Source organism: Salmo trutta, chromosome 30, assembly GCF_901001165.1.
Source record: "Salmo trutta chromosome 30, fSalTru1.1, whole genome shotgun sequence".
Classification (NCBI taxonomy): domain Eukaryota; kingdom Metazoa; phylum Chordata; class Actinopteri; order Salmoniformes; family Salmonidae; genus Salmo; species Salmo trutta.
Window position 1 is genome coordinate 24,870,038 of NC_042986.1, and position 27,116 is coordinate 24,897,153.

Below are 27,116 nucleotides of genomic sequence, written 5' to 3' on the forward strand. Positions count from 1 at the left end.
TTCTAGTTTCTGGGCAGGAGTAATAATCAGATTAAATCGGGTACGTTTTTTATCCGGCCGTGAAAATACTGCCCCCTATCCATAACAAGTTAAAATACCAAGTCCATATTAAGGCAAGAACAGCTCCAATAAGCAAAGAGAAATGACAGTCCATCATTACTTTAAGAAATGAAGGTCAGTCAATCTGGAAAATTTCAAGAACTTTGAAAGTTTCTTCAAGTGCAATCGCAAAAAAACATCAAGAGCTATGATGAAACTGGCTCTCGTGAGGACTGCCGCAGGAAAGGAAGGCCCAGAGTTACCCCTGATGCAGAGGATAAGTTCATTAGAGTTACCAGCCTTAGAAGTCGCAGCCCAAATAAATGCTTCACAGAGTTCAAGTAACAGACACATCTCAACATCAACTGTTCAGAGGAAACTGTGTGAATCAGGCCTTCATCACTACACAGATGATAGGTTCATAGGGCCTATACTATGGCATAGTAGGCTACAAGCTAATAGTAGAATCTCAAATATATTTTGATTTGTTTAACACTTTTTTGGTTACTACATGATTCCATATGTGTTATTTCATTGTTTTGATGTCTTCACTATTATTATATAATGTAGAAAATAGTACAAAATAAAGAAAAACCCTTGAATGAGTAGGTGTGTCCAAACTTTTGACTGGTACTGTATATCACATAAAGCCCTCTGTCATTCTGTCTGCTAGTGTCTCTCCCCTCTCCCCTACTCTAACTGGGGCTCACGTTACAGAACCGGCTCGTGCGCCTGCTTCAAACAGTACTGGTGGCAAAAACAATTATCTGATGTGATTGAGTTCATGTGGTCACTTGTGATGAATTATAAAAGCAATTATAAAAGCAATTGTCAGCTTGCAGTTCTCACTGAAAAGTATGTTGTTAATCATTTACTAAAGGTAATAAAATAATGGCTATTATGATTGGTCACTAGTCAGCCTATCAATAGCATATTTGTTGCCTTTCCTTTATCTTACTGAGAGTTCGAGTTGAGATGATTTTGGAATCAGAAAGTTTACAATGTGAACTCGTTCCAATTTTTAAAAAAAATATTATGTCCCGCAGGGGCTTTTTGTCTGCTTCAAATAATTTCTTTTACACAGTTTATTTTAATAAAATTACTTTATTCCAAACAGCAAATATCTTATGAAACCATGCATTAATTGCACATTATAATGCATAAGATGGTGGTTTTGAAAATGTGTAATTTTGACGTTGCGGGACTGGGCCGGAGCTGGATGAGATCTGGTGGGAGCATGTGGGATGCCGGCCAAAAAAATCTGGAAGGCGGCAGGGTACTGTATGAAATCTCTTGAGAGCGGGCGGGCACGGTACCAAAAATCAGTCCTGCTCAGACCGCTATTACAGCGAAGTACACATTGTTACTTACAACTGTAGTAGCAAACCTCTTTGTGCTTTGTGTAAAGGGAAGTGTAATAATGTTCATATAAATGTAATAATACGATATGCAAACATAAAAAGTAAAAATATCCACTAATGTCATCACTACAGATTATAGATTCATAGGGCTTATACTATGGCATAGTAGGCTACAAGCTAATAGTAGGCCCACATGTAGTGTGATACACTACCATATGGTGTCGCTACACAAGATACAAATTACTAGAAAATTCCCAATGCCATCTCTGCGCCTTATTGGTAACCTTCATTTCACTATAGCCAATGTGGCTATCAAATTGTAAGCAATTGAATTCAAATAAGTTTAGATAATAGTATTATTTATATATTCACATTTATTTACAGGTTCACATATATTACCTTGTTCAACAGTTGTGAACAACAAACAAGATTACATAATATTACATCCTACACAGCAAGGCTTTTAAAGGTTTTGTTTCCATAGATGCATCTCAGAAAAGTAGCCTAAAATTAGATTTGTAATGTACCACTCAATCACGTCATTGAAATCATGCCTGTGCCATGGATCGTACATTTCTCACCCTCTTCCCGGTCTGGACTCAGCTGTCATTGGTCACTGGTCTATTTCATCTGTCAACCAACTTCTGCCAGTCACAACTCCACCCCCCCACGCGACAGTATCATGCGCTTGTGCTAGCATGCATAACAAATGATATAAAGCCTCCGAGGAACGACGCACTGGACACAGATCTGATGTCTCTACAGTTTTTATTCTATTTTAACTTTGTTAACCTAACCCAGCGCTATATTTCTTTTGGTTGCGAACCACCCTTCAACAATGCATTGTCTGAAACGTCTGCGGATTACTAATGCGGGAGTTTTACAACTGCTCAAACATGCTGTCAACTCCGCACTAGTTGGGAGTGACAGCAATGTATTTTCCAGGAGCCAGCAACCCTTTCAGCTGTTCTGCACGAGCGCAGCATTGCACCACAACAGTCAGCAACATCATCAAGCTGTCAATGATTTGGACCAAACAGAGTGCAGGTAAATACTTACTCAGTCACATTATCTACCAATAAGGGAATATGTACAGTATATACAGGTAACTGCCAGAATAATGGAAATACTTGAGTAAATGAGGGATACAAAGTATAATGAAAGCAGGTGCTTCCACAAAGATGTGGTCCCTGAGTTAATTAAGCAATTAACATCCCATAGTGCTTAGGGTCATGTATAAAAAGGCTGGGCAGGCCATTCTTTTGGCTACCATGGCTATGCCCACATAGAATGACAATGCCCCATCCACGGCACAGTGGTCACTAAATGGTTTGAGGAGCATGAAAACGATTTAAACCATATGCCATGGCCATCTCAGTCACCAGATCTCAACCCAATTGAACACTTATGGGAGATTCTGGAGTGGCGCCTGAGACCATTTTCCACCACCATCAACAAAAAACAGAATTGTGGAATTTGTCGTGGAAGAATGGTGTGGTAGACTACGTTTAAGAACTTGGAGCTGAGTAGTCAGTGGAATTGGTTTGAAAGCAGATATTAACTACACTAGGCCTACACTACACTACCCTACACACCCTACTACACTCTCCTTTTGGTGCTGGGGTGAAAAGAAAAACAGAACATTTGTTCATACACAGTTGTCAATGATTAAGTGCTCTTTTGCACATGTACAGAATGTCTTAAGGAAAGTTCTACAGATGAGTCAACACAATCAAAACACAGTGTAAAACGTGTATGCAGTGGTAATATTTAACAATGTCCATGTAAGACCTACACTAGTATTGTGACATGGTGCACTGTGTTGTCTGGTCTTCACAGGAACAGCTTGATCTCTGGGATGGACCTTCTTTTCTACACCATCACAGAGGGCAAAGAGATGATCTCAGTCTCTCAGTTCGTCTCTGTGAGTCTCCATCTCATCACATCCTCTCTCACTGTGTAACACCATGCAGAACCTAACCTACAGTTGAAGTCGGAAGTTTACGTACACTTAAGTTGGAGTCATTAAAACTCGTTTTTCAACCACTCCACAAATTTCTTGTTAACAAACTATAGTTTTGGCAAGTCGGTTAGGACATCTACTTTGTGCATGACACAAGTAATTTTTCCAACAATTGTTTACAGACAGATTATTTCACTTATAATTCACTGTATCACAAGTCCAGTGGGTCAGAAGTTTACATACACTAAGTTGACTGTGCCTTTAAACAGCTTGGAAAATTCCATAAAATGATGTCATGGCTTTAGAAGCTTCTGATGGGCTAATTGACATAAATTGAGTCAATTGGAGGTGTACCTGTGGATGTATTTCAAGGCTTACCTTCAAACTCAGTGCCTCTTTGCTTGACATCATGAGAAAATCTAAAGAAATCAGCCAAGACCTCAAACTAATTGTAGACCTCCACAAGTCTGGTTCATCCTTGGGAGCAATTTCCAAATGCATGAAGGTACCACGTTCATCTGTACAAACAATAGTATGCAAGTATAAACACCATGGGACCACGCAGCTGTCATGCCGCTCAGGAAGGAGACGAGTTCTGTCTCCTAGAGATGAACGTACTTTGGTGCGAAAAGTGCAAATCAATCCCAGAACAACAGCAAAGGACCGTGTGAAGATGCTGGAGGAAACGGGTACAAAAGTATTTATAACCACAGTAAAACGAGTCCGATATCGACATAACCTGAAAGGCCGCTCAGCAAGGAAGAAGCCACTGCTCCAAAACCTCCATAAAAAGCCAGACTACGGTTTGCAACTGCACATGGGGACAAAGATTGTACTTTTTGGAGAAATGTCCTCTGGTCTGATGAAACAAAAATAGAACTGTTTGCCCATAATGACCATCGTTATGTTTGGAGGAAAAAGGGGGAGGCTTGCAAGCCAAAGAACGCCATCCCAACCGTGAAGCACGGGGGTGGCAGCATCATGTTGTGGGGGTGCCTTGCAGCAGGAGGGACTGGTGCACTTCACAAAATAGATGGCATCATGAGGGAGGAAAATTATGTGGATATATTGAAGCAACATCTCAAGTTATCAGTCAGGAGGTTAAAGCTTGGTTGCAAATGGGTCTTCCAAATAGACAATGACCCCAAGCATTCTTCCAAAGTTGTGGCAAAATGGCTTAAGGACAACAAAGTCAAGGTATTGGAGTGGCCATCCCAAAGCCCTGACTTCAATCCAATAGAAAATGTGCGGGCAGAACTGAAAAGCGTGTGCGAGCAAGGAGGCCTACAAACCTGACTCGGTTACACCAGCTCTGTCAGGAGGAATGGGCTAACATTCACTCAACTTAATTACCAAGTACTAATTGAGTGTATGTAAACTTCTGACCCACTGGGAATGTGATGAAAGAAATAAAAGCTGAAATAAATAATTCTCTCTACTATTATTCTAACATTTCACATTCTTAAAATAAAGTGGGGATCCTTACTGACCTAAAACAGGGATTTATTTACTCTGATTAAATGTCAGCAATTGTGAAAAACTGAGTTTAAGGTATTTGGCTAAGGTGTATGTAAACTTCTTACTTCAACTGTATATACAGTAGAGGTTATTTAACCTTTTTTTTAAAATCTGGAATGCCCTTTTTATCTGATTGTATTGACAGTTGCCTTGACTTTCCTTGATATCCTTTTAAAGTTGACACAGTACTGCCTGTACAACAACACATTCTAGTTCCTGAAGAGACCTTTGGGCTTGCTGTTTTCACTTGAGCTAAATGCATACCGATCGAACCCCAGAGAGTGTAAGACGAGCCAGGCAGGAATCCATCACACCATGTCACCAGCCAAGTTCAGGCTCAGGTTTAAAAGTGTTGAGGAAACGCCATGTGTAACTTTATGACTAATAGACAGGTGTGGCCTCGTCGTTGAGGCTAGAAGTGAATCCTCTTAAACCCCAAAGGATTGGCGTCTTAATCAATGATAACTCAGTATAACCTGGTTAGAAAGGCGGTGGTTGAACTGCTCTGACATCACCTCACCAATGAAACCAAGTTCAAGCTAGGTGTTAACAAATGTATTTACCTCACCAATGACCACCAGCCATTCCCAGTAGCCTCTGGAATGTTGGGTACATGAGTCGAGAAGAACATCACAGAAGTTGTAGCTCAGTTGGTGAGAATGTCATAGAAGCACATAACCTCCAGTCATTTTACGATGCGTGAAGAGACTTTGTGTTCCCTCTCCGTGCTTTTACACCATCATTTAGAACACGTACAGAAGTCTCAGCTCAGTTGGTGAAAATATCATACAAGCACATTCGTCCATAGGCCCACGCACGCTGGACATATCATTTTACGATGTGTGAAGAAACTCTGTGTCCAGTGTCCACGACCACTCCCAGTGCTTTTACACCATAATTCACCATACTTGGGGTGATGGAGTTTGGTCCAGTGGACTACACATTGCCCCTGGAAACGGGGGTTCAAACCCCAGGTCTGCCAATCTCTCCACCACTGAGGATATACTGGGGTTGGGTAGATGCACTGGCATTTCTAGTGGTTAGTCAGAGGTAAAGAGCATATGATATGAAAAAGAACTACTTATCTGGGCACTGCATTCTCAAGCAGTTGAACAACATGAAGTTGTACCTCAACCAGAGCATTCAGAGTACAGTATGTATGCCCAGTTTTATTTCAGAATGATGCAATGCTTGATATTCTTACATCATTCTTACCTTTTAAAGAACTGTACATGTGCTACTACACGAATGCCATCTGCTTTGACCTTAGATTGATCTCAGTTTTGAGGAGGCAGATCTGTCACTTATTGTCATTCTATGCTGTATGTGTTTGGCATGACAGGGAACAGTGACACAAATGAGTTTGACTAAAACACATTGGAAGGACTGACTGAACAGTAGCTGTGGCTACAGAATACTGTCACAATAGGTGTCAGCTAATTAGGGCTTACATCTTTCCCAGACCTACCAGGAAACAGGATCCTTTCTTTGTGTGGTGAGCTTATATTCAGTTCTCATAGAGCAATTCTGTTACTTAACTAGTGTTATTGAAGTACTTCTCTCATTTGATAACTCAATGTCTCAAAAGCTCAAATTCTGTCATCTTTGCTTCTGTCAGGAATGGAAAAACACCCAGTACTGCCCCCAGTAAACATAGCTTTGAATGCTGCTGTCCAATACAGTATGTCTGAATATCACTTCAGGCTCTCATGAAAGCCACTATCCTATGTAACCTAGGACATAAAATAACTGAACACAACAGTCCAGTCAATCAATGTGTGTTGCTCATTAAAGTATTGCTCAGACACACAGGCTTGAAAATAGCTGTCTGAACCCTCCTATGAGGCAAGTCTGCTGTCAATGTACATGATACCCCAGAAATAGACACACGTTGCATATAGCTGTCGGCATGACTTGAAGTTGGCTTAGGGGAGGGATTTCAAAACACTACATGCGTACCTTCCTCCTTCAGGGCTGTTTACAGGACTGCTAGAACCCTCGTTGCTGCTCACATAATGGTAAAACAGGGTTTGTTAAGTTAAGTTTTTGTAATTTTAGCATACCATTTTTTTTTCTAAATGCAAAAATTCTATAAAATTCTATAAAATAAAATTCAAAATAAACTGAAAAAATCCAAAATACTGTACATAATATATAGTGCTAAAAACAACAATGCAATGTCAAAACAAGTTCACATTGAGGTAAAAGAAAGTATATTTGATTAATTTACCTGTTTTTTTGCTAACCATTACTTCGGACAAAATCAAGACGTTCTTGTTATGCTTATAAAAAAAATCTTAAATTACAGCTCAATCCTGCGATTAACTCGATTTAAATGCTTTAATCATTTGACAGCCCTAGTACTCTATTAGGACCAGCATCGGGACCAGCTTTCTTAGAGAGCTCAAATATCTATCACCCTTCCCTAGAGATGCTATCTCAGTTCTGTATCAGCTCTCCATGACTCCATGCCCATTTTTCCACTTTCCTCCCTCTCCCTTCTTTTTAATTTTCTCTAAAATAAATCTCTCACTCTTGTTTTCTAAATGTTCCTCTCTCCTTCCTCCAGGCGTTGAGGAGCACAGGTTTGTGGACATCTGATCCCAGGCTGAGGGACTGTATGCGTCATCTGCGCCGGTCCATGCAGGAATCTGCCGGAACAGTCATGGTGGACCAGAAACTCTTCAGGAAGTGAGCTATGCTCTATTTTCACTTTCATCTCGCCATATACATCCTCTAATGTTAGTAGGATGGTATAGAGAGAATATTGACTAACACTATGATTCGTTAATTCAGAAAATTAACATAATGTATTATGACTTTCTCTATCACACATACCGTATTCTCATTCTTCCGGCTGAATGGCAAAACACCACACACACTATCCCATTTTTACATGGCAATTTTATGAAAGTGACATTTTATATGGTATTTCAATGTGCGAATTAACTATCTTTGCTAATGCCCCCAGTGTTTACTAGAAACTTCCAAGACTTAGTTTTTCACTATCTCTGAGTGTATTTGTGTCTGCTCTGCATGCCTCTACTGTGGATTTGTTATGAAAGGTTAAGCATCAAGGATGTTTGATTGTGGTGCTATTGTAGTGTTTGTGTTTGGGTTAATGTAAGAGAAAGACAGAGTGACAGCATCTGTCGTTTTATGGCCGACAGCTGCCTCTGAACCTTACTCATGCACGCATACACATGCATGCGCACACATCTGGAGTATAACATCTGTGCAGGGCTTAAGTCTGGACGGGAGCTAATGAAAGTCCATCATAGTGCGTGAACTGCAGATGGTGCCAGTTGTATTAGGAGCTCAGTTTATCAGCACGCTCCAAGGGAATCTAGACTGCTGTCCAAACAGTATTAATTCCTAACTGGCAAACCTAACTTAAAGAATGCAGTGATGATTCGGACTCTGGCGTGCTACTGTAGTGGGTCACTGAGTCCTGTCTGGTGGACTTCTTACATTTAATAACTATGTTTCAGTGATTGAACCTTGCATATCTACAGTCCTTTTGCTCATCTTAGATTGAGACTTGGTGTTGTACTTGGTATTATTTAGAAACTAGGCCCAAATACACAAATAAAGTCATGGAGAAAAGAATAACAATATTGTATTGTGATTAGATATTGTGTTCCCATTCTGAGGAACATTCTGAGGTGGTCACTGGAAAAAGGTCACTAGAAATAAAAAAACTCCCATTTCTGGTGAATGTATAAATTCTGCAATCCCTATATTCGCCTTCCCCAGTGCCCCAAACTCTAAACATGTTGTGTATTAACAAGCGACGGGGACGGATCTTTCAGCTCAACCCAGCTGAGATCACCTCAGTGCTTACTAAACATAGTGCTTTCTTTATATATAATGGTACAGGTGTGTATCTACAGTAGAGGTCGACCGATTATGATTTTTCAACACCGATACCGATTATTGGAGGACCAAAAAAGCCGATACCGATTAATCGTCCGATTTAAAAAAAAAATTATATATATTTATTTGTAATAATGACAATTACAACAATACTGAATGAACACTTACTTTAACTTAATACAATACATAAATACTATCAATTTAGCCTCAAATAAACAATGAAACATGTTCAATTTGGTTTAATTAATGCAAAAACAAAGTGTTGGAGAAGAAAGTAAAAGTGCAATATGTGCCATGTAAAAAAGCTAACGTTTAAGTTCCTTGCTCAGAACATTAGAACATATGAAAGCTGGTGGTTCCTTTTAACATGAGTCTTCAATATTCCCAGGTAAGAAGTTTTAGGTTGTAGGAATTATAGGACTATTTCTCTCTATACGATTTGTATTTAATTTACCTTTGACTATTGGATGTTCTTATAGGCACTTTAGTATTGCCAGTGTAACAGTATAGCTTCCGACCCTCTCCTCGCTCCTACCTGGGCTCGAACCAGGGACACATCGACAACAGCCACCCTCGAAGCAGTGTTACCCATGTAGAGCAAGGGGAACAACCACTCCCAAGTCTCAGAGCGAGTGACATTTGAAATGCTATTAGCGCGCACCCGCTAACTAGCAAGCCATTTCACATGGGTTACACCAGCCTAATCTCGGGGGTTGATAGGCTTGAAGTCATAAACAGCGCAATGCGCTGAAAAATTGCGAAGAGCTACTTTCAAAATGCACGAAGGTGCTGTTTGAATGAATGCTTACGAGCCTGCTGCTGCTTACCATCGCTCAGTCAGACTGCTCTATCAAATATCAAATCATAGACTTAATTATAACATAACACACAGAAATACGAGCCTTTGGTCATTAATATGGTCGAATCCGGAAACTATCACTTCGAAAATGAAACGTTTATTATTTCAGTGAAATACGGAACCGTTCTGTATTTTATCTAACGGGTGGCATCCCTAAGTCTAAATATTCCTTTTACATTGCACAACCTTCAATGTTATGTCATAATCATGTACAATTCTGGCAAATTAATTACGGCCTTTGTTAGGAATAAATGGAGTTCACACAGTTCGTAATGAGCCAGGTGGCCCAAACTGCTGTATATACCCTGACTGCTTGCACGGAACGCAAGAGAAGTGACACAAATTCATGTTAGCAGGCAATATTAACTAAATATGCAGGTTTAAAAATATATACATATGTATTGATTTTAAAGAAGGGCATTGATGTTTATGATTAGGTACATTGGTGCAACGACAGTGCTTTTTTTCGCAAATGCGCTTGTTAAATCATCACCCGTTTGTCGAAGTAGGCTGTAATTCGATGAGAAATTAACAGGCACCGCATCGATTATATGCAACGCAGGACACGTTAGATAAACTAGTAATATCATCAACCATGTGTAGTTAACTAGTGATTATGTTAAGATTGATAGTTTTTTATAAGATAAGTTTAATGCTAGCTAGCAACTTACCTTGGCTTCTTGCTGCCCTCGCGTAACAGGTAGTCAGCCTGCCATGCAGGCTCCTCGTGGAGTGCAATGTAAGGCAGGTGGTTAGAGCATTGGACTAATAACCGGAAGGTTGCAAAAACGAATCCCCGAATCCCCCCTGAACAAGGCAGTTAACCTCCGTTCCTAGGCCGTCATTGAAAATACGAATGTGTTCTTAATCTGACTTGCCTAGTTAAATAAAGGTGTAAAAAAATAAATATATATATTTTTTTAATCCGTAAATCGGTGGCCAAAAATACCAATTACCGAGTGTTATGAAAACTTGAAATCGGCCATTCCGATTAATCGGTCGACCTCTAATCTACAGTATGATAGGCTGTCTATTCTCAGCATTTAATTTTGTCCCAGTTGAGGTCCAGTTTTATGTTGTTGATGCCATTAGGATTTCATCATAGGATCAGTAGTGTGTCTGTTCCATTGTTATAGGTCACTTAGCCCTGATACATGGCTGACTCCTAGACGCCGCATAGGAGTCAGCAGCCGTGTATCAGGGCTAAAGGTCACTGTGTGTATTAATACAGTAGTAATACTATATACTGTAAATAATCTAAAGTGACTGATATTTTTTGTATGGTTATTAATAATAATTTGGTGGGTGCTTATATTTGTACAAGTGTATTGGAAAACCATATTTTTTACATATCCATAACACTCCCTGAGACACCATCGGAGAATAGGGTTGTTAGAGTTAAGTGACTTGCTCAATAGCACTTAGACAGATTTTTCACTTTGTTGGCTCGGGGACACCTTTCAGTTACTGGCTCAACACTCAAACCGCTAGGCTAATCTAACGTAGCAGGCGTAAAAGAAACACCTGAAACTAGATCCCCTACATACTGGTTTTGACAAGAAGGAAAAAAACTGTTGGGGGAGGTTTTCTTCTGCCCTGTTCAAACAACCCAGTAAATGTGGAGGAGGAGTTAAGATGGAGAGTCGCCTTGTTAACGTCCAATAGTGGAAGTCGCATCACAGGCTCTCTTTCCATTTCCCCTGAAAACCAGAACAGCCTGTTGTTGCGGACTCAGCAGTGGTTATCGCTAGACACAGCAATGGGAAGTAGGGGTGCACCTCATGATAAATTGAAAAAAATAAAATGTGTGTATATATATATATATATATATATATATATATATATATATATATATATATTAAAATAAAGAAATTAAATTATAATAAAAATACAATTATACACAATTATATTAATCCTGTGTGAACTAGGCCTTTATTACTCCTGTATGAGCGGACAATAATTCTCCTCAGCAACCCCCCATCCCCCCTTCGTCCAGCACCCCCAATGCAAAACAACTTCCCACGGTTGGCCCCAACAGGAATGGAACCAACAACTCTATTGTTGCAAGTTACACACTCTACCAACTGAGCCACACTGAGCCATTACCTATGTAATAAACAAAGTATACATGTGATGTGTGATATTTCTGTATGTGTGATGTGTTTCAGGTGTGTGGGTGCTAACATCCTGCTGCTGACACAGGCGTTCAGGAGGAAGTTCATCATCCCAGACTTTGAGGTGTTTGCGTCCAACATGGACCAGCTGTACTACAGTACCCAGAGGCAGGAGGGGGGACACGTGAGTTCTGTTAGGGTGCCTGCACTATGCACATTGGAATTCACACGCTAAAAACATTCTCACATACTGTACACTTACACACCTACACATCCACATGAGGATATGCTAAAATAATCTCACTCACATGCACGTACTGAATGAAGGCATGCACACACTACATTCGTGCATACATGTACTATACATACAGTGCATTCGGAAAGTATTCAGACCCTTCACTTTTTCCACATTTTGTTACGTTACAGCCTTATTCTAAAATAGATTTTTTTTAAATCATCATCAATCTACACACAAAACCACATAATGACAAAGCAAAAAACTGTTTATTTTTTGGGGAAAATGGAAATATTACATTTACATAAATATTCAGACCCTGTTGAAGCACCGTTGGCAGTGATTACAGCATTGAGTCTTCTTGGGTATGAGTGGCTGGGCAACTCAAGGACATTCAGAGACTTGTCCAGAGCCACTCCTGCATTGTGTTGACTGTGTGCTTAGGGTCTCTGTCCTGTTGGAAGGTGAACCTTCGCCTCAGTCTGAGGTCCTGAGCGCTCTGGAGCGGGTTTTCATCAAGGATCTCTCTGTACTTTGCTCCGTTCATCTTTCCCTCGATCCTGACTAATCTCCCAGTCCCTGCCACTGAAAAACACCCCCACAGCATGATGCTGCCACCACCATGCTTCACCGTAGGGATGGTATTGGCCAGGTGATGAGCGGTGCCTGGTTTCCTCCAGACGTGTCGCTTGGCATTCAGGCCAAATAGTTCAATCTTGGATTCAACAGACCAAAGAATCTTGTTTCTCATGGTCTGAGAGTCCTTTAGGTGCCTTTTGGCAAACTCCAAGCGGGCTGTCATGTGCCTTTGCATGAGGAGTGGCTTCCGCCTGGCCACTCTACCATAAAATCCTGATTGGTGGAGTGCTGCACAGATTGTTGTCCATCTGGAAGGTTTTCCCATCTCCACAGAGGAACTCTGGAGCTCTGTCAGAGTGACCGTCGGGTTCTTGGTGACCTCCCTGACCAAGGCCCTTCTCCCCCGATTGCTCAGTTTGGCCGGGTGGCCAGCTATAGGAAGAGCCTTGGTGGTTATTAACATCTTCCATTTAATAATGATGGAGGACACTGTGTTCTTGGGCACCTTCAATGTTGCAGAACTTTTTTGGTACCCTTCCCTAGATCTGTGCCTCGACACAATTCTGTCTCTGAGCTCTACGAACAATTCCTTCGGCCTCATGGCTTGGTTTTTTTCTTTGACATGCACTGTCAACTATGGGATCTAATATAGACAGGTGTGTACCTTTCCAAATCATGTCCAATAAATTGCATTTACCACAGTTGGACTCAAGTTGTAGAAACATCTCCAGGATGATCAATTAAAACAGCATTCACCTGAGCTCAATTTCGAGTCTCATAGCAAAGTCTGAATACTTCTGTGAATAGGGTATTTCTGTTTTTTATTTTCAATAGATTTGCAAAAATGTCTAAACCTGATTTCGCTTTGTCATTATGGGGTATTTGTCTGTAGATTGATGAGGAAAACTATTAATTTAATCTATTCTAGAATAAGGCTGTAACGTAACAAAATGTGGAAAAAGTGAAGGGGTCTGAATACTTTCCGAATGCACTGTACCTGCCTTTGACACAAATTACACTCATCCAATCCATTCCTTTGTGTGTCTTTCCTTAGGTAGCAGATTACATTCCTCAACTGGCTAAATTCAGCCCTAATCTGTGGGGAGTGTCTCTATGCACCGTGGATGGGCAGAGGTAAGATTACAGCATCATCTGATCTATGTACATAGTCTCTTTTTACAGTATATCACCACTGCCCTCCATCATGACACATAACCCATGTTACTGAAATTAAGAGCTTTGAACAGGCAGTCCACATGTCATCCCCTCATCTTGCCCTGTCAGTCTCTGCCCACCTTGTTTATGTAGAATCCTCCAGTGTCTGTTGTCACCTCAGCCCTCACTGTCCCATGATCTCTCCCCTGCTGGTGTGATGCAGACATTCTGCAGGTGACACCAAGGTTCCATTCTGTCTTCAATCATGTGTGAAGCCACTGGAGTACGCCATCGCTGTGCACGAGATCGGCACTGAGCATGTGCACCGTTACGTGGGCAAAGAGCCGAGCGGACTCAAGTTCAACCAGCTGTCACTGAATGATGAGGGTGAGCGAGATTAACCCTAACCCTATCCCTGTCTGCCTATGGCTAGGCTCACATACCTTTTACATGTCTCTGTGTTGACTTCTGTGTAGATGCCCCACACTTGAATGCATCTGAGGAGTACTGAGGAAAAAACGGTCTTACATTGAACTCTCAAGTTATATCTCTGACCCTATCTCCTGATCTAAGCTAACTCAATCGTAGGGTAGTAAATAGTTCATTACACTGGAAGCAAACAATTACACATTTCAGTGAACAATTGTGTGAAGAGAAGACAACCAACCTCTGCAACTACAGCCCACTGGGCACAGATGTCAGTTCAATGTCTAGTTTTGATTGAAATTTGGTTGTTATCAACTAACGTGAATTCAACATGAAATCAACAAAAAACTTCCCCATGAGATTGGATTTATAGTAAATTCTCTTACATTGATGACTTTTTGCAAATCCAATCATTTTTCCACATTGACTCAGCATCATCACAATGATTTTTTTGGTTGCAATGAGTGGGAGGTGATTGAGAAACAGGGAAGAGAAACTTGATCAATGATTACAATATGCTGTAGGTCTTGACTGGTGAGATTCAGTCAATAGAGCAGGAACAAGCAAGAACAGGACATCTGATCATTAACCAGTCAAGACATCTTATCTGCAGGTTCCCTCTAAGCTGGCTACGGCTGGCTAGGTGTCATTACACATGTTCACCTCTGGCACGCACATACGTGTTCACTTTATAAAGCCGCCATATCTTTAGGTTATATGGTGGTGGAGTGCACGACAGTGATAACATTGTCCTCTCTCTCTTTGGACAGATAAACCACACAACCCTATGGTGAACGCGGGGGCCATCGTCATCAGTTCTCTGCTCAAGGTAAGGGGATTCCTGGGTGATGTTATAATCTCCTATAACCTTTCATGAGGTTTTTGAATGAGAGCATAGATAAAATCTTTGCTAGCTAATTGAAATAATATCAGGAGTACATTACAGGCACACAGATGAAGCATTGCACATGAGTGCAAACTGTTGTACACCAAATCCACTCCAACATCAAATATACAGGAAATCAGGAAATCTGTTGTAACTAGTACAGCCAAGTGTCACAGTCATACCACCCTCAATCATTGACCAATTCACCCTATGGCCCAATACAGTGTGGACAGAGGTCAGTAAACTATCTCCAGCCGACTTGCCAACCCTCCCTATCAGTCAGCATTGCCCTCATTCTAACAGATACAGCAGTGGGGAAAGAATGCAGTCCTCTATATAGACATGGACCTCTATTCTGCTGTGTTTCCCTCTCCCTGCCTAGCTGCCTGTCTTCACCAGCTGCCTCTTAGGCCATTCAGGTCACATACATTAGTGGGTGAGGGTGGGACTGACAGGGTGTGTGTATGTGTTAGCCAGGCCAATGAGACAGCTGGGAAGAAAAGGCGTGTTTGCCTGTGGGTGAGCGACTGTATGTGTGATTGTGTGGGTGGGTGTGTTTTTATGTCTGACAATCACAAGTATTATAATTTATGTCTTTGACAACTTTAAGTACAGGAAGAGAGAACAGATCGAGATGGATGAGTCATTTCATTGGCTAATAGTCTATAGCACATACTGCACTGGGCAAATTGAGGGAAGGACTTGTACTCTTCCAATTAAGTGTAGCACTCCTAGCACGTTTTATTTGGAGTTTATGCAATTCATTCATAAATATTGCGCAAAGTTCACTTGATCTTTCAGAGAGCGCAGATCTCTCTGAAGTTATGAGTGGAAAGACGTGTCATCACTCAGGAGCACTTCCTCAGAGTATCACTGACCAATAAGCCCAGGGTATCACCACATTTGAAGAAACCTATTCCTTGAGGACCACTCAACGGGGAAGTACCAGTCCCTGCCCATTTTGGTGACTTAACGACTTGCTGGTGATCTTTCACTGGACCCTGAAACCTAAGCAGGGCAATAATCTGCCCCCGAGCTGCTAGCCCATGTTATACTCATCACATCACGCAGACAGACAGACGGATACCGCAACTAATCCTACCCTGTACACCCACCCAGAATCTGTCTGACTCACCAGTACACTGTACCGTTGGTGCCAAAATACACAAACACTGCCACCTAGGGACAGAACAGCTCTCTGCATAGTGTCAATACAGAATTACTACAGCACAAGAACACTGTACTAAAGAGATTTCCTTCTTCTTCTTTTTTACAGCCTAACTTGAAAAAGGCAGAGAGGTTTGATTATGTGAGTTTCCTTTAAGGTTTCAGACTTCTGACGTGTCTACAATTGCTTCTTATTAGTAAAGATGTAATGGAAAAACTGACACATCTTTTATCGTAGGTAATGGAATACTTGAAGAAGATGGCTGGCACAGAGTATGTGGGCTTCAGCAACGCTACGTGAGTGTCAAATTGAACATTATAGTATGAAAATAAAATTATTCAAGATTTCAGACCATATAGTAAGTGTAATTTGTGGTGTGATAAACAGCTTTTAATACAGTGGGCTCCAAAATAACTGGTATCCCTGACTGGCAATGCACAAACAATACTTTAAAAAATATAAACAATATAATTATAGAGAGAAACTCAAAATACCAACATCAATGGAACCAACCAAAATCATACAATCATTTAATACAAAATACATTTCACCAAAATCAATGTTTCATAATTATTGGCACTCCTCATTTAGTACTTAGTGCCACCACCTCTGGCAGGGATAACAGCATGGAGTCTCTTCCTGTAATGTTTGACAAGGTTAAGGAACACATTTGGAGGGATTTTGGACCATTCCTCTATGCAGATCCTTTCAAGATCCTTCACATTCTTGGGTTTGCGCTTATCAACTGCCCTCTTCAACTCAGCCCACAGGTTTTCGATTGGATTGAGGTCCGGCGACTGAGATGGCCATGGCACAACATTGATTTTGTTGTCACAGAACCATTTCTGTGTGGATCTTGAGGTCTGTTTTAGGTCATTGTCTTGTTGGAAAGTCCACCTACGGCCAAGTCCCAGCCTTCTGGCAGAGGCAACCAGATTGTCAGCCAAAATTGCCTGATACTTGGTGGAATTCATTATGCCATCAATCTTAACCAGTGCCTCTGGACCTCTGGAATTAAAACAGCCCCAAAACATCACTGACCCCCCTCCATATTTCACCGTGGGTATGAGGTGCCTCTCCTTGTATGCATCTCTGTTTCGACGCCAAATATGCCGATGCTGTATCTGACCAAAACATTTCATTTTGGTCTCATCTGACCAGAGCACCTTCTAGTCATAATTGAAATTACGTTTGGCAAACTCCAAGCGCTTGCGTCTGTGTCTTGGGGTAAGAAAGGTCTTTCTTCTGGCAACCCTTCCAAAGAGCCTGTGGTTGTGGAGGTGGCGTCTGATGCCGAGATGCCACCAAGGCCTGCAATTCTTTTACAGTGATTCTTGGGGATTTTGTTGCTTCTCTCACCATCCTCCTCCCTGTCCTGGGGGGCAAAATGCATTTGCGTCCTCTATCCGTGAGCTTTTTAACTGTTCATATCAGTTCTTTTGTTTTCTTCATGGTGTTGGATGACAAAGGGATATTGCATGCGTGTTACCTCATTTTTATACCCTAGTGAAACAGGAAGTGATGTAATGGCTCAATATAGTTCCTTAAGACTCAGATAAACTTAAATAAGTGGAATTTAATTCCTGATTTAATTTTGGTAGATACAATCATCTTTAAGGGTGCCATTAATTGTGAAACCTTGATTTGGAGGACATTGATTTAAAAAAAAAATGAAATCAATAAATGATTTTGGTGGGTTCCATTGAAACATTAATAAAGTACGATATTTCTCACATGTTGGTATTTTGAGTTTATCTCTATAATTATATTGTTTATATTTTTTTAAGTATTGTTTGTGCATTGCCAGTCAGGGGTGCCAAAAGTTTTGAAGCCCAGTGTATGTATTTGCCTTCAAAGTTTTCAATCAGAGAAGGAGACCGGGGATAGGAATTTTGCTATTGGTTACTACCTGAAGGAGAAAAAAGTGAGTGTTTGAGCTTAAGAGAGTCTTCCCAATAGTTATACCAATTTCTAAACTCTAAAACTATAAGTTATACTACCTGTCCTGAAACTGTGGCCTCGCTCTCATTTTGCTCGGTAGTGCTTTCCTGAGAATGCAGATATGATTGCAGCCCTCGATTTCTACTTCCAGGTGAGACTCATGTTTAAAGAGATTTGCTGTTGTATTCCTAGTTGCTGTCCCTGGTGGAAACACTCTGTATGTGAGTAAAATACTACCCTGTACACAGGGGTGGGTAGGTTACTTTCTAAATGTATTCCATTACAGTTACTAGCTACCTGTCCAAAATTGGAATCAGTAACATAATTTATGAATTGTCCAAACTCTGTAACATATTCTGATTACTTTCAGTTACTATTGGATTACTTTCCCCTTAAGAGGCATTAGAAGAAGACTTAAAGGATCCATCAAATGCATTTGGTGCATCATTATAGTGGTCTCTGACTTATGGTCAGACTCGCTCAGGTGGAACAAACTTAAACTTGTGCCTTTTTTCAATGCTGAATTGAATGTCATTGAGAAAACAAAAAGGTGTATTAATGTATTTATTTTTTTTACAAATATTCTTTCTGAATTTAAAATAATCCAATAAGTAATCATCTAGATTTTCAAAAGTATCTGTAATCTGATTACAATAATTTTGCTGGTAACAGATTACATTTACTGTTTTTTGATGTTGTAATCATATTATATGTAACAGATTACATGTAATCAGTTACTCCTCAAACCTGACTGTACAATAAACCAGAGGTCTCAACTGTTCTCTGTTTTCCTCTCAGCTGTGCTCCATTGAGGTGACCTGTGAGTCAGGCTGTGTCATGGCCGCCACACTGGCCAACGGGGGCATCTGTCCAATCACAGGCGAGCGGGTGCTAAGTGCGGAGGCTGTGCGGAATACCCTAAGCCTCATGCACTCCTGCGGAATGTACGACTTCTCTGGCCAGTTCGCCTTCCATGTGAGTCACTGAGAAACAGACAGAGGTCAATGACCTGAGGTGGCCTTATCACAGCGACGGAAGAGAAAGTGAGACATCCCCATCTCATCTTCATTTATCCAATATCTTTTTTATTTCACTGTATGTGGTAAATTAGAACGTTCCCCTTTATCTCAGAGGTGCCATGTTGCTCTCACCTATCCTGTGTTGTCAGATCAATGCAGTTAAAAGAGATTAGACAAGGTGTCATACTTAACTTCATTCTTATTTTTTTCCAGGTGGGCTTGCCTGCTAAGTCTGGCGTGTCAGGTGCAGTGCTGCTGGTGGTCCCTAATATCATGGGAATAATGTGTTGGTCTCCTCCCTTAGATCGTGTCGGAAATAGTGTCCGAGGCATTCACTTCTGTCAGGTATGCAGACAAGAAGAATTTCAATCCCTATGATATACGTTTTTACCATACCCAACAGTAGATATTTATTCTCGTTGATTACCTTGTTTTTTGACATATCAAAAGTAATTTCAATGTCATACCTGAGTGTATATATTTTTTTCTATATTAGACATTGTAAATTTGGAAGATTAAAAAAGAATAGAACATTGAATAATACATAACTCTGTCTCATTTTCCCATTCTGTCTGCTGATTGATCAGGAGCTGGTTTCTCTCTTCAACTTCCACAATTATGACAACCTGAGACACTTTGCAAGGAAGCTGGACCCTCGCAGACTCTCACTTGATGATAGGGTAAGGGATAGATTATGCACTAAGGTCCCGATTCCGACCCGAGTTAAGAGTGCGAAAATGGAACGTTATTCCCTTTTTATGCACTTTTCTTTCTATGTGTATTCTGACCTTGAACTTACGCATGAGAAGTCAACCACTATTCGTTCAGGTTGGAGAGCTGAGAAATGAAGGTGTGGCAAAGGTGTGTCTACAGATAAGCCATATTCTGACCTTGACTTAATTCCCTCGTAATTCCACCACCTTTACGTGCGAGGAAACCATGAATAAGGTTGAGTGAACCTGCTGGTTCCAAGTGGAAAAAGCATCTTCTTTCTTTTTTCTGATAGAAATAACAGCATTGTCCATGCACTGTCATTTATACATGGATAAGAGCTAGAGGAGGGGAAGTTATACCTCCCCCTGAGGAAAATATATTTTTACTTGGCCCTCCCCAAGCGTAAAAAAAACAAACATGTAACCCCCCCTCCAAAATGATAAATAAAACAAAATAGCAGGGAATATTAAATCCCTTTTTAATTGACTATCAGTGTTGCATCCGTGATTTCTATTAAATCATTTGGACACCCAAACGATAGGCTTCTGTAGGGCTGAACCTGCCAAGTTGATGTATGAGCTTTAGAATGTTTTAATTATAGCCTATGCCCAGGCTTTTCTCTGTTTTATTTTACAATTTGTATCGTGTTAATTATTAGCCACTTTTGGGAGCCACATACATTTAGAACTGTCACTTTAGTGTTAGTTTTCTCAAATTTGTAGCTTAAATTTAGCATCATTCCATTTACCTTTCTTTCCTCTGTCACGTCTATGTAAGTTATTCCTTAGGGTCGCTAGCATTAGTAGATCATATTAGGCTAACATTGGGCAATAATTTGGGACATGTAGCAGTTTAAACCAGGAGCCTGGCGCACGGTTCACGACGACTGGACCGTTGTCATACAGTTCCATGTTTAGTGAGAATTAGAGTAGATTTATTTATAGGACTTGTTCAGCTCCTATTGTCAACTCTCTTTTTTTCTCTCCATTTAACAAGATTTCATGGATTGAACATGAGTATGACAACTTTCAGGATGAATCAAACCACTGTATTTTTTATTCAACAATAAATTGTGTGCATAAAGGCTCTCCAAACCATTTTTTTTTTTAAAGTTTCATACATACTTTCCTAACCCTGAAATTTGCCTAAATAATCTACACGGTCAGAGTATTTTTGGATCTACCAGTTGGTGCTGAAACTAAGACACAGATGCATAGATGGCATTATGTCATTGATCCTTATTTTCTGAACCTGTTCTCTTGATGTATTCTAGTCTCTCGCCAAAATTCTAATTGTGGTTACATCGTATTGAAAGGGATGGCTTAAGATAAATGTACTGAAAACCGTATTTAATAGAAAATCTGTTGGCCAGCAAATGGAAGGGTTTTCAGCGGTTGAATTACATTTATTCAGAGCGCGCAAGGGAGCCACGGCTGCAAAGCCCATTACACACCTTCATACGGTAAGTCTGAATACCAACTACTGAGAAGTGCATAAAAAAGGCATAATTTCCTAAGTCAGAATCAGCCCTAAGTATACTAAATGTTTCTCAAATATACCTCTTGGGAACATTCATGTTTAGTGTTTATGCTTCCGCCACAAAACCTGAAATATCGCTGTGCTTCAATGTCCTTCTATGTTGATAACCCATAATTGTGATGTTTTCTTCTGACCCATCAGAACAAGTCAGTGGTTAACCTGATGTTTGCAGCTTACAGTGGTGATGTCTCTGCCCTGAGGAGGTAAAAACAGAATATTGGCCATTATAGCTGGTCCTTCTGATTTACCAGAAAATATAGTTTGCCTTTTCATAAGCAAGCGCTGGCGCCAGATAGGCAAGTAGAATATGGTTTCAATAATTAATTTATGTGCAGCATGGAACAGACCACCCCTGGTATGAAATCAATTTCAGTTAACTTCATAATTACGCCATCTGTCATTCCAATTAACCTTTCGCTATACTCTTCTTTTCTTCCTTCTCTCGCTCATGTCCTCTCCTTTAGGTTTGCTCTCTCGGCTGTGGACATGGAAGAGAAAGACTATGATTCTCGTACAGGTCTCCACGTGGCATCAGCCGAAGGTGAACCTACATATTTTTCAGGGATAATACTGTTCTCCCACATAACATGTACTTCATCTTATTATTCAGAGTTATAATTCAAGTGTATCTGCTTTGGTTTAATTGGAGTGGATAGCTTCGCTGGGATAACTATAGATCTGTGATCTTTGGTTTAATTGGAGTGGATAGCTTCGCTGGGATAACTATAGATCTGTGATCTTTGGTTTAATTGGAGTGGATAGCTTCGCTGGGATAACTATAGATCTGTGATCTTTGGTTTAATTGGAGTGGATAGCTTCGCTGGGATAACTATAGATCTGTGATCTTTGGTTTAATTGGAGTGGATAGCTTCGCTGGGATAACTATAGATCTGTGATCTTTGGTTTAATTGGAGTGGATAGCTTCGCTGGGATAACTATAGATCTGTGATCTTTGGTTTAATTGGAGTGGATAGCTTCGCTGGGATAACTATAGATCTGTGAATGCATCTATGGTTGGTTGCCGTATATTGAGATTTAATTATTCCTTCCTGTTTGTTCAGGTCATGTGGAAGCGGTGATCTTCCTAACAGAGATGTGTAAAGTGAACCCCCATATAAAGGACCGGTAGGGACACCACTTCATCATCTGCATGTCACTTTTAATAACTCACACATCTTTGAGAGATGTTCCATTGTAAAGGTCCTTCAGGCATGCATAATGGAGACTGGTGGTTTTAAGTGTCCAGGTCTTTAAAATCACCCAACTACACCAGACTAGTCAAGGATTATTATGACCTGATTTGTTCTGAGACTCAGTCGGAGCATTACTTAGCACACCATCCCTTGTTTCCTTTGCCTTTCATCACATTTCCCTCTGCAGCAGTATTTTAAAGCTTTTTCATTACCGCTTATATCGCGCTCTCTATCAGGTGGGGAAACACACCCCTGGATGACGCCAGGCAGTTTGGTCGGGACGGGGTGGTGTCGGTCTTGACAGAGTACCAGCAGATGTACCTATGCAGTAATGGGTCCCAGTCAAAAACCGAAGACCAGAGAAAATTCGACACAGTGAAGGTTGTGGTTTGAGCTAGACAGGAGAGATGTCTAACCATATTGTATTTAATACAAGAGGCACTGGCAGTTTCATTCCAGATAGTTGTCCCCTTCCCCAATATCCTTGTTCTCTAGCACTCCCCATAACAGATCTGATAAGACGGGGTTGGTTAAAGCAATATGACGGAAGGCAGGTGAAGCTAGGTGAACTTACCTCTTCACAGGTAGATAGGTGACAACGTTTCGTAATGAAATGCAGTCATTTTGTGCCAAGAGTCATGAAGAGTTGTAGCTAAGTGAGTATATTTGATATGGTCACACGTCACTAAGTATAAAGGTCCCAAGCACACCTTCTTTGTCCAGGTTGCTGCACATAAAAGCTTTAGGACTCTTCAGGAGTGGACAGAATCACTCCTGTACTGTATAAAGTTGAGATGACACCAACAAGTGATCAGTTGCTAGTCAGAGGGGTATACTAAAAAGCAGGATCAATGCGTTAGCCAGCTAACTTTGATTAACAACCAAAAATAACTATTGGTTTTCTGGTTCATTAAGAAACCTAAACTTAGGTATGTTTTTGATTGTTGAGTCAGTCATGCTTTTTTTTGTTATTTCAGAATATTTTGGCAAGTTAGCTGGCTAAGGCATTGATCTTTGTAGGATACCCCTCAGGTGAACTTGGCAGCTATTGATTTATATGTACACACACACTTTGTCCTTACTCAAAATTGCCATTGATGCACATGTTATGTATATATGCCACCAGTGTCTGTAATTAATTTATTTATACAATGTTTTCTGTTTTTAAATCATGTATGAAGCATTAATATTTTAAGGGATTTTGACACGGCATAACATTACATATTACCAGGCTATAAATAGAAATGTATATATTCATCTACCTCAACAGGAAGTAGATCAGTTTCATAAGCAGGTCTGAAGATATGAGTGAACTAGAAGCCATGTGTTGTGAGGATGGGATATAACTATTTTAATTCTGGCCTTTTCTCCTTGTTTGAATACTTAACTTTTATGTTAATATAGAAACATGTCTAAATGTGATGTGAGTGATTGAGACTAATGAATATTCATGTATGATAGTATCCAATCAGCATTTCCTGTTATAGGCACATGAATGTTGTCTATTTACTACAGAACAGACTGGTTCTATAACATATCAAAACTAAGATACACATCCAGGATTTTCTTACTGTGATTAAGTGCTGCTGTTTAACAGACTGCTTCCTCAGGTTAAACTGTCAATGTGAGCTTGATTGCCATATGTTATGCTCTGCTGTAAATAAATTAGTGAAAATGTGCAACGGTTTTTATTTTGGCATATCAAAAGGCTAAAATAGGCATGGTTTAATTCAAGTTTGACAAGATAATGGAGAATGTCAGGACTTTAAGCAACAGTAACATTCTCAGTACCTAATGACCTCTTGTTACACACAAGACAGCTACATATTGTTGCCATTTATTTCACACTTAAAAAATATTACACGAGGTAACAAAAAAATAGCTTATTGTGATGAGTTTGCCTGAGTCTGTATGGCAGTGAAATGATACACTGGACAAACTCCCTGCTCTCCAAATTCTGATGGAGAATATTGCTTTTCATAGGAGATTTGAAAGACATTTTCAAGTGCTGCCTGCTGTAAGTGTTCAGTTTACAAAAACCAAGTTGTCAGAATGTTCATTGCCATTCCTATCCACCTCCCTACCATATTGTCATCATCAGTACAGAGATGCTTCACTTCAAGCCTTCGGGCTCCCCCAGACCTGAGTGTGTAAGCAGCTCTCCATCCCACAAGCCAAACGCTGGGCAGAGAGGCCCCCTGAACATGGCCCTCATGCTGTGGATCACCTTGGCATTTTGGATGTCCACCAGGCTTATCAGGCCGGCCTCGTAGTCCAACAGGATGCCCACGCGGTCAGGCTTCCCCACCAGAGTCACCGGCACCCTCTGGTTGGTTGTCATTGCAAACCACTTGCGCTGGACGTAGCCGAACACCCAGGAGGAGCTGTTGGTGCCCACACAGTCATCCCTTGACATTGCCACCAAGGCCACACCCAAACGGAACTCTGAGGACTTCTCTACCGTCACCTCCCAGTAGTGGCGGCCACCTGTGATTTGCCCGTCTCCGAACACCACGGCCCAATCCTGGAAGCGCTCAGGGTTTTGTTGGACATGGCTGGGGTCTAGGCCCAAGATGCGGTAGATGACACCTGTGTCCTTCTTAAAGAGGTCCAGACTGCTGTGGGCTGTCCTGTCATCCAGCTTAAACTGCAGCTCTACAGAGAGAACATCAGAAATGATTAATAGATACTGACAACTGCTGAATGTTCTGTAGAGCAAGGTTTCCCAAACTCTGTCCTGGGCCCCCACTGCTCGATGTGCACGTTTTGGTTTTTGCCCTAGCACTACACAGCTGATTCAACTAACCAACTCATCTTCAAGCTTTGATTATTTGAAAATAGCTGTGTAGTGCTACTGAAAAACCATAACGTGCAAGGAGATTGGGAAACCCTGCTCTAGAGAGCAGATACATAGGCTATTGCTTGGTGAAAGTGGAGACATAAAATATCTTAAAACATTAAATAAATAATCCCTTTATCTTGCATAACAGGCTAATAAATTGTTCATTAAACTTATTTAACTCACCCAAAGCGTTATACAACATAAGCCCAAACAGGGTGACATCCTGTAGATAATTGAAATCTACGTTGTAAACCTTTGAAATACTATTGTTAATCAACACAATGTCACCGTAGCTGGCAGGACATTGGGTATTTATGATCGGCATGACATCTCATACTGGCAGCCACCTATCAATAATTGTTTGAAGTTGGCCACCGTCGGAGGATCGGGAATGTGGCCTACAGGTAACCACCAGTGATCTACTATCATACCGATTTGAGTTACCGTATTCAACTACACTATAGAAAGCTGAAATGCGGTTTACTTGCCCTTCCAACCATAATGTAACCAAACTTTTCAAAACTATGTTCTGTTATGTTCTTTTGTAAATTCTGTAAATTCTGTAAACTTGGTAAAATGTCAGATTTCAAAACGAAAGTTAATTGACGCACAAAAACGTAAAAAAAAAAGGTGGTCGTGAGCGTGGTCAGAATTGTTATTATGCAATCTCCCCTGCTCGGACCTCAAAATGTGCTATGCGCTAAAACTAATGCATAGCAAAGGGCGCGTCGCTCAGTGGGCCCTTGCAGTCGCAGTGCAAGTTTCTACTCACTATTGCCAGTCGTTTGGGTGCTATACCATCTTGTCGCTGGAAGAAGCGTACCACTCGTTTGTCTGCGGGACAGAGCGCTCACAACTCGTCCTGCCAGGCGACAATAATGTCCCATGCCAAAGAGCATCCCCATATTCACTTACAATGCAGAGCCGAAGATGGTGGACAAAATGAAGATAGTTCACTCAGGTTGTCATTTGACATCGAAAACAATTCTTCTTCTTCTTCTTTGGGATTGTGTTGTCCGGATCGCATCGAATTTAAGGTGCCTACACCGCCACCTATTGTACTGGAGGGAGTGTGGCAATTCACGGCCCTACCTACATTCAATTATTTTTGATACGGTACTATAAAATTGGGGAAAAGGAAAAATTACCCTGCCAACTATTAGCCCTCTCTAAAAAAATGAAATAACACCCCATTCCACTATTTACTCTATCTAATCCTACTCCAGACCAACGGCCTGGGAGGACAGGACACTAGCACTCAACACCCCCTACCCCTATGGGTATGCGCAATGCTGTCAGGGGTACGCCAAATAAAAATGTGATTAATATTAAAAAATAAAATTTCAAATTTTTCACATTTTCAAACAGTCCATTTATATTTTCCAACAGGGCTATACATTTGAGTGAGTTTTTTTCCCCCCGCCTGAGTAGCCTCGTTTCACTGCCAAAAATAAAATATTTAGTGTTCAGCGAAATAACAAAAAAATGTACTACACCTGCACCTGTCATGACACAAGTTGTTCTGCTTCCACGAGCACATCCAATTCTAGCATCAGTAATTCTACATTTGTTGTTAACCCAGCTAGCATGGACACTGACATTTGTGAATCTGATGCAGCCGAAGAGCTACTGCCCCCTTACCCGGGAAAGCACCGAATAACAGACAGGGACGTTGGACCATCGAAGAGG

At 40.8% G+C, this 27,116-nt stretch overlaps 2 protein-coding genes across 2 annotated transcripts; one reads left to right on the plus strand and one right to left on the minus strand.

Annotated features, from left to right (window-relative positions):
• Positions 1-2,045: 2,045 nt before the first annotated feature.
• Positions 2,046-24,263, plus strand: LOC115168350 (glutaminase kidney isoform, mitochondrial). Its single transcript, XM_029723521.1, has 18 exons — positions 2,046-2,447; positions 3,240-3,324; positions 7,451-7,572; positions 11,785-11,914; positions 13,599-13,678; positions 13,923-14,086; positions 14,896-14,954; positions 16,288-16,320; positions 16,417-16,475; positions 18,037-18,103; positions 18,221-18,271; positions 18,919-19,095; positions 19,353-19,484; positions 19,727-19,819; positions 21,534-21,595; positions 21,857-21,933; positions 22,454-22,517; positions 22,822-24,263. The coding sequence occupies exons 1-18, from the start codon at positions 2,239-2,241 to the stop codon at positions 22,976-22,978; spliced, it is 1,821 nt and encodes a 606-aa protein (XP_029579381.1). The 5' UTR covers positions 2,046-2,238; the 3' UTR covers positions 22,979-24,263.
• A 143-nt stretch (positions 24,264-24,406) lies between these two features.
• LOC115168351 (SPRY domain-containing protein 4) lies at positions 24,407-26,427 on the minus strand. The gene is made up of 2 exons (XM_029723522.1): positions 26,200-26,427; positions 24,407-25,240 (listed from the first exon to the last, which is right to left on the minus strand). Exons 1-2 carry the CDS (start codon positions 26,330-26,332, stop codon positions 24,699-24,701), a joined length of 675 nt encoding a protein of 224 aa, XP_029579382.1. The 5' UTR covers positions 26,333-26,427; the 3' UTR covers positions 24,407-24,698.
• Between the last annotated feature and the right edge of the window lie 689 nt (positions 26,428-27,116).

Coding starts and splice junctions, on each gene's coding strand:
- LOC115168351 (XM_029723522.1), bottom strand. CDS start 26,332: ATGGGGATGCTCTTTGGCATGGGACATTATTGTCGCCTGGCAGGACGA. Junction 25,241..26,199: donor CACCCAAACGACTGGCAATA/GTGAGTAGAAAC, acceptor TTCTCTCTGTAG/AGCTGCAGTTTAAGCTGGAT.
- LOC115168350 (XM_029723521.1), top strand. CDS start 2,239: ATGCATTGTCTGAAACGTCTGCGGATTACTAATGCGGGAGTTTTACAA. Junction 16,476..18,036: donor GTGGGCTTCAGCAACGCTAC/GTGAGTGTCAAA, acceptor TTGCCTTCAAAG/TTTTCAATCAGAGAAGGAGA. Junction 18,104..18,220: donor ACTACCTGAAGGAGAAAAAA/GTGAGTGTTTGA, acceptor TTTGCTCGGTAG/TGCTTTCCTGAGAATGCAGA.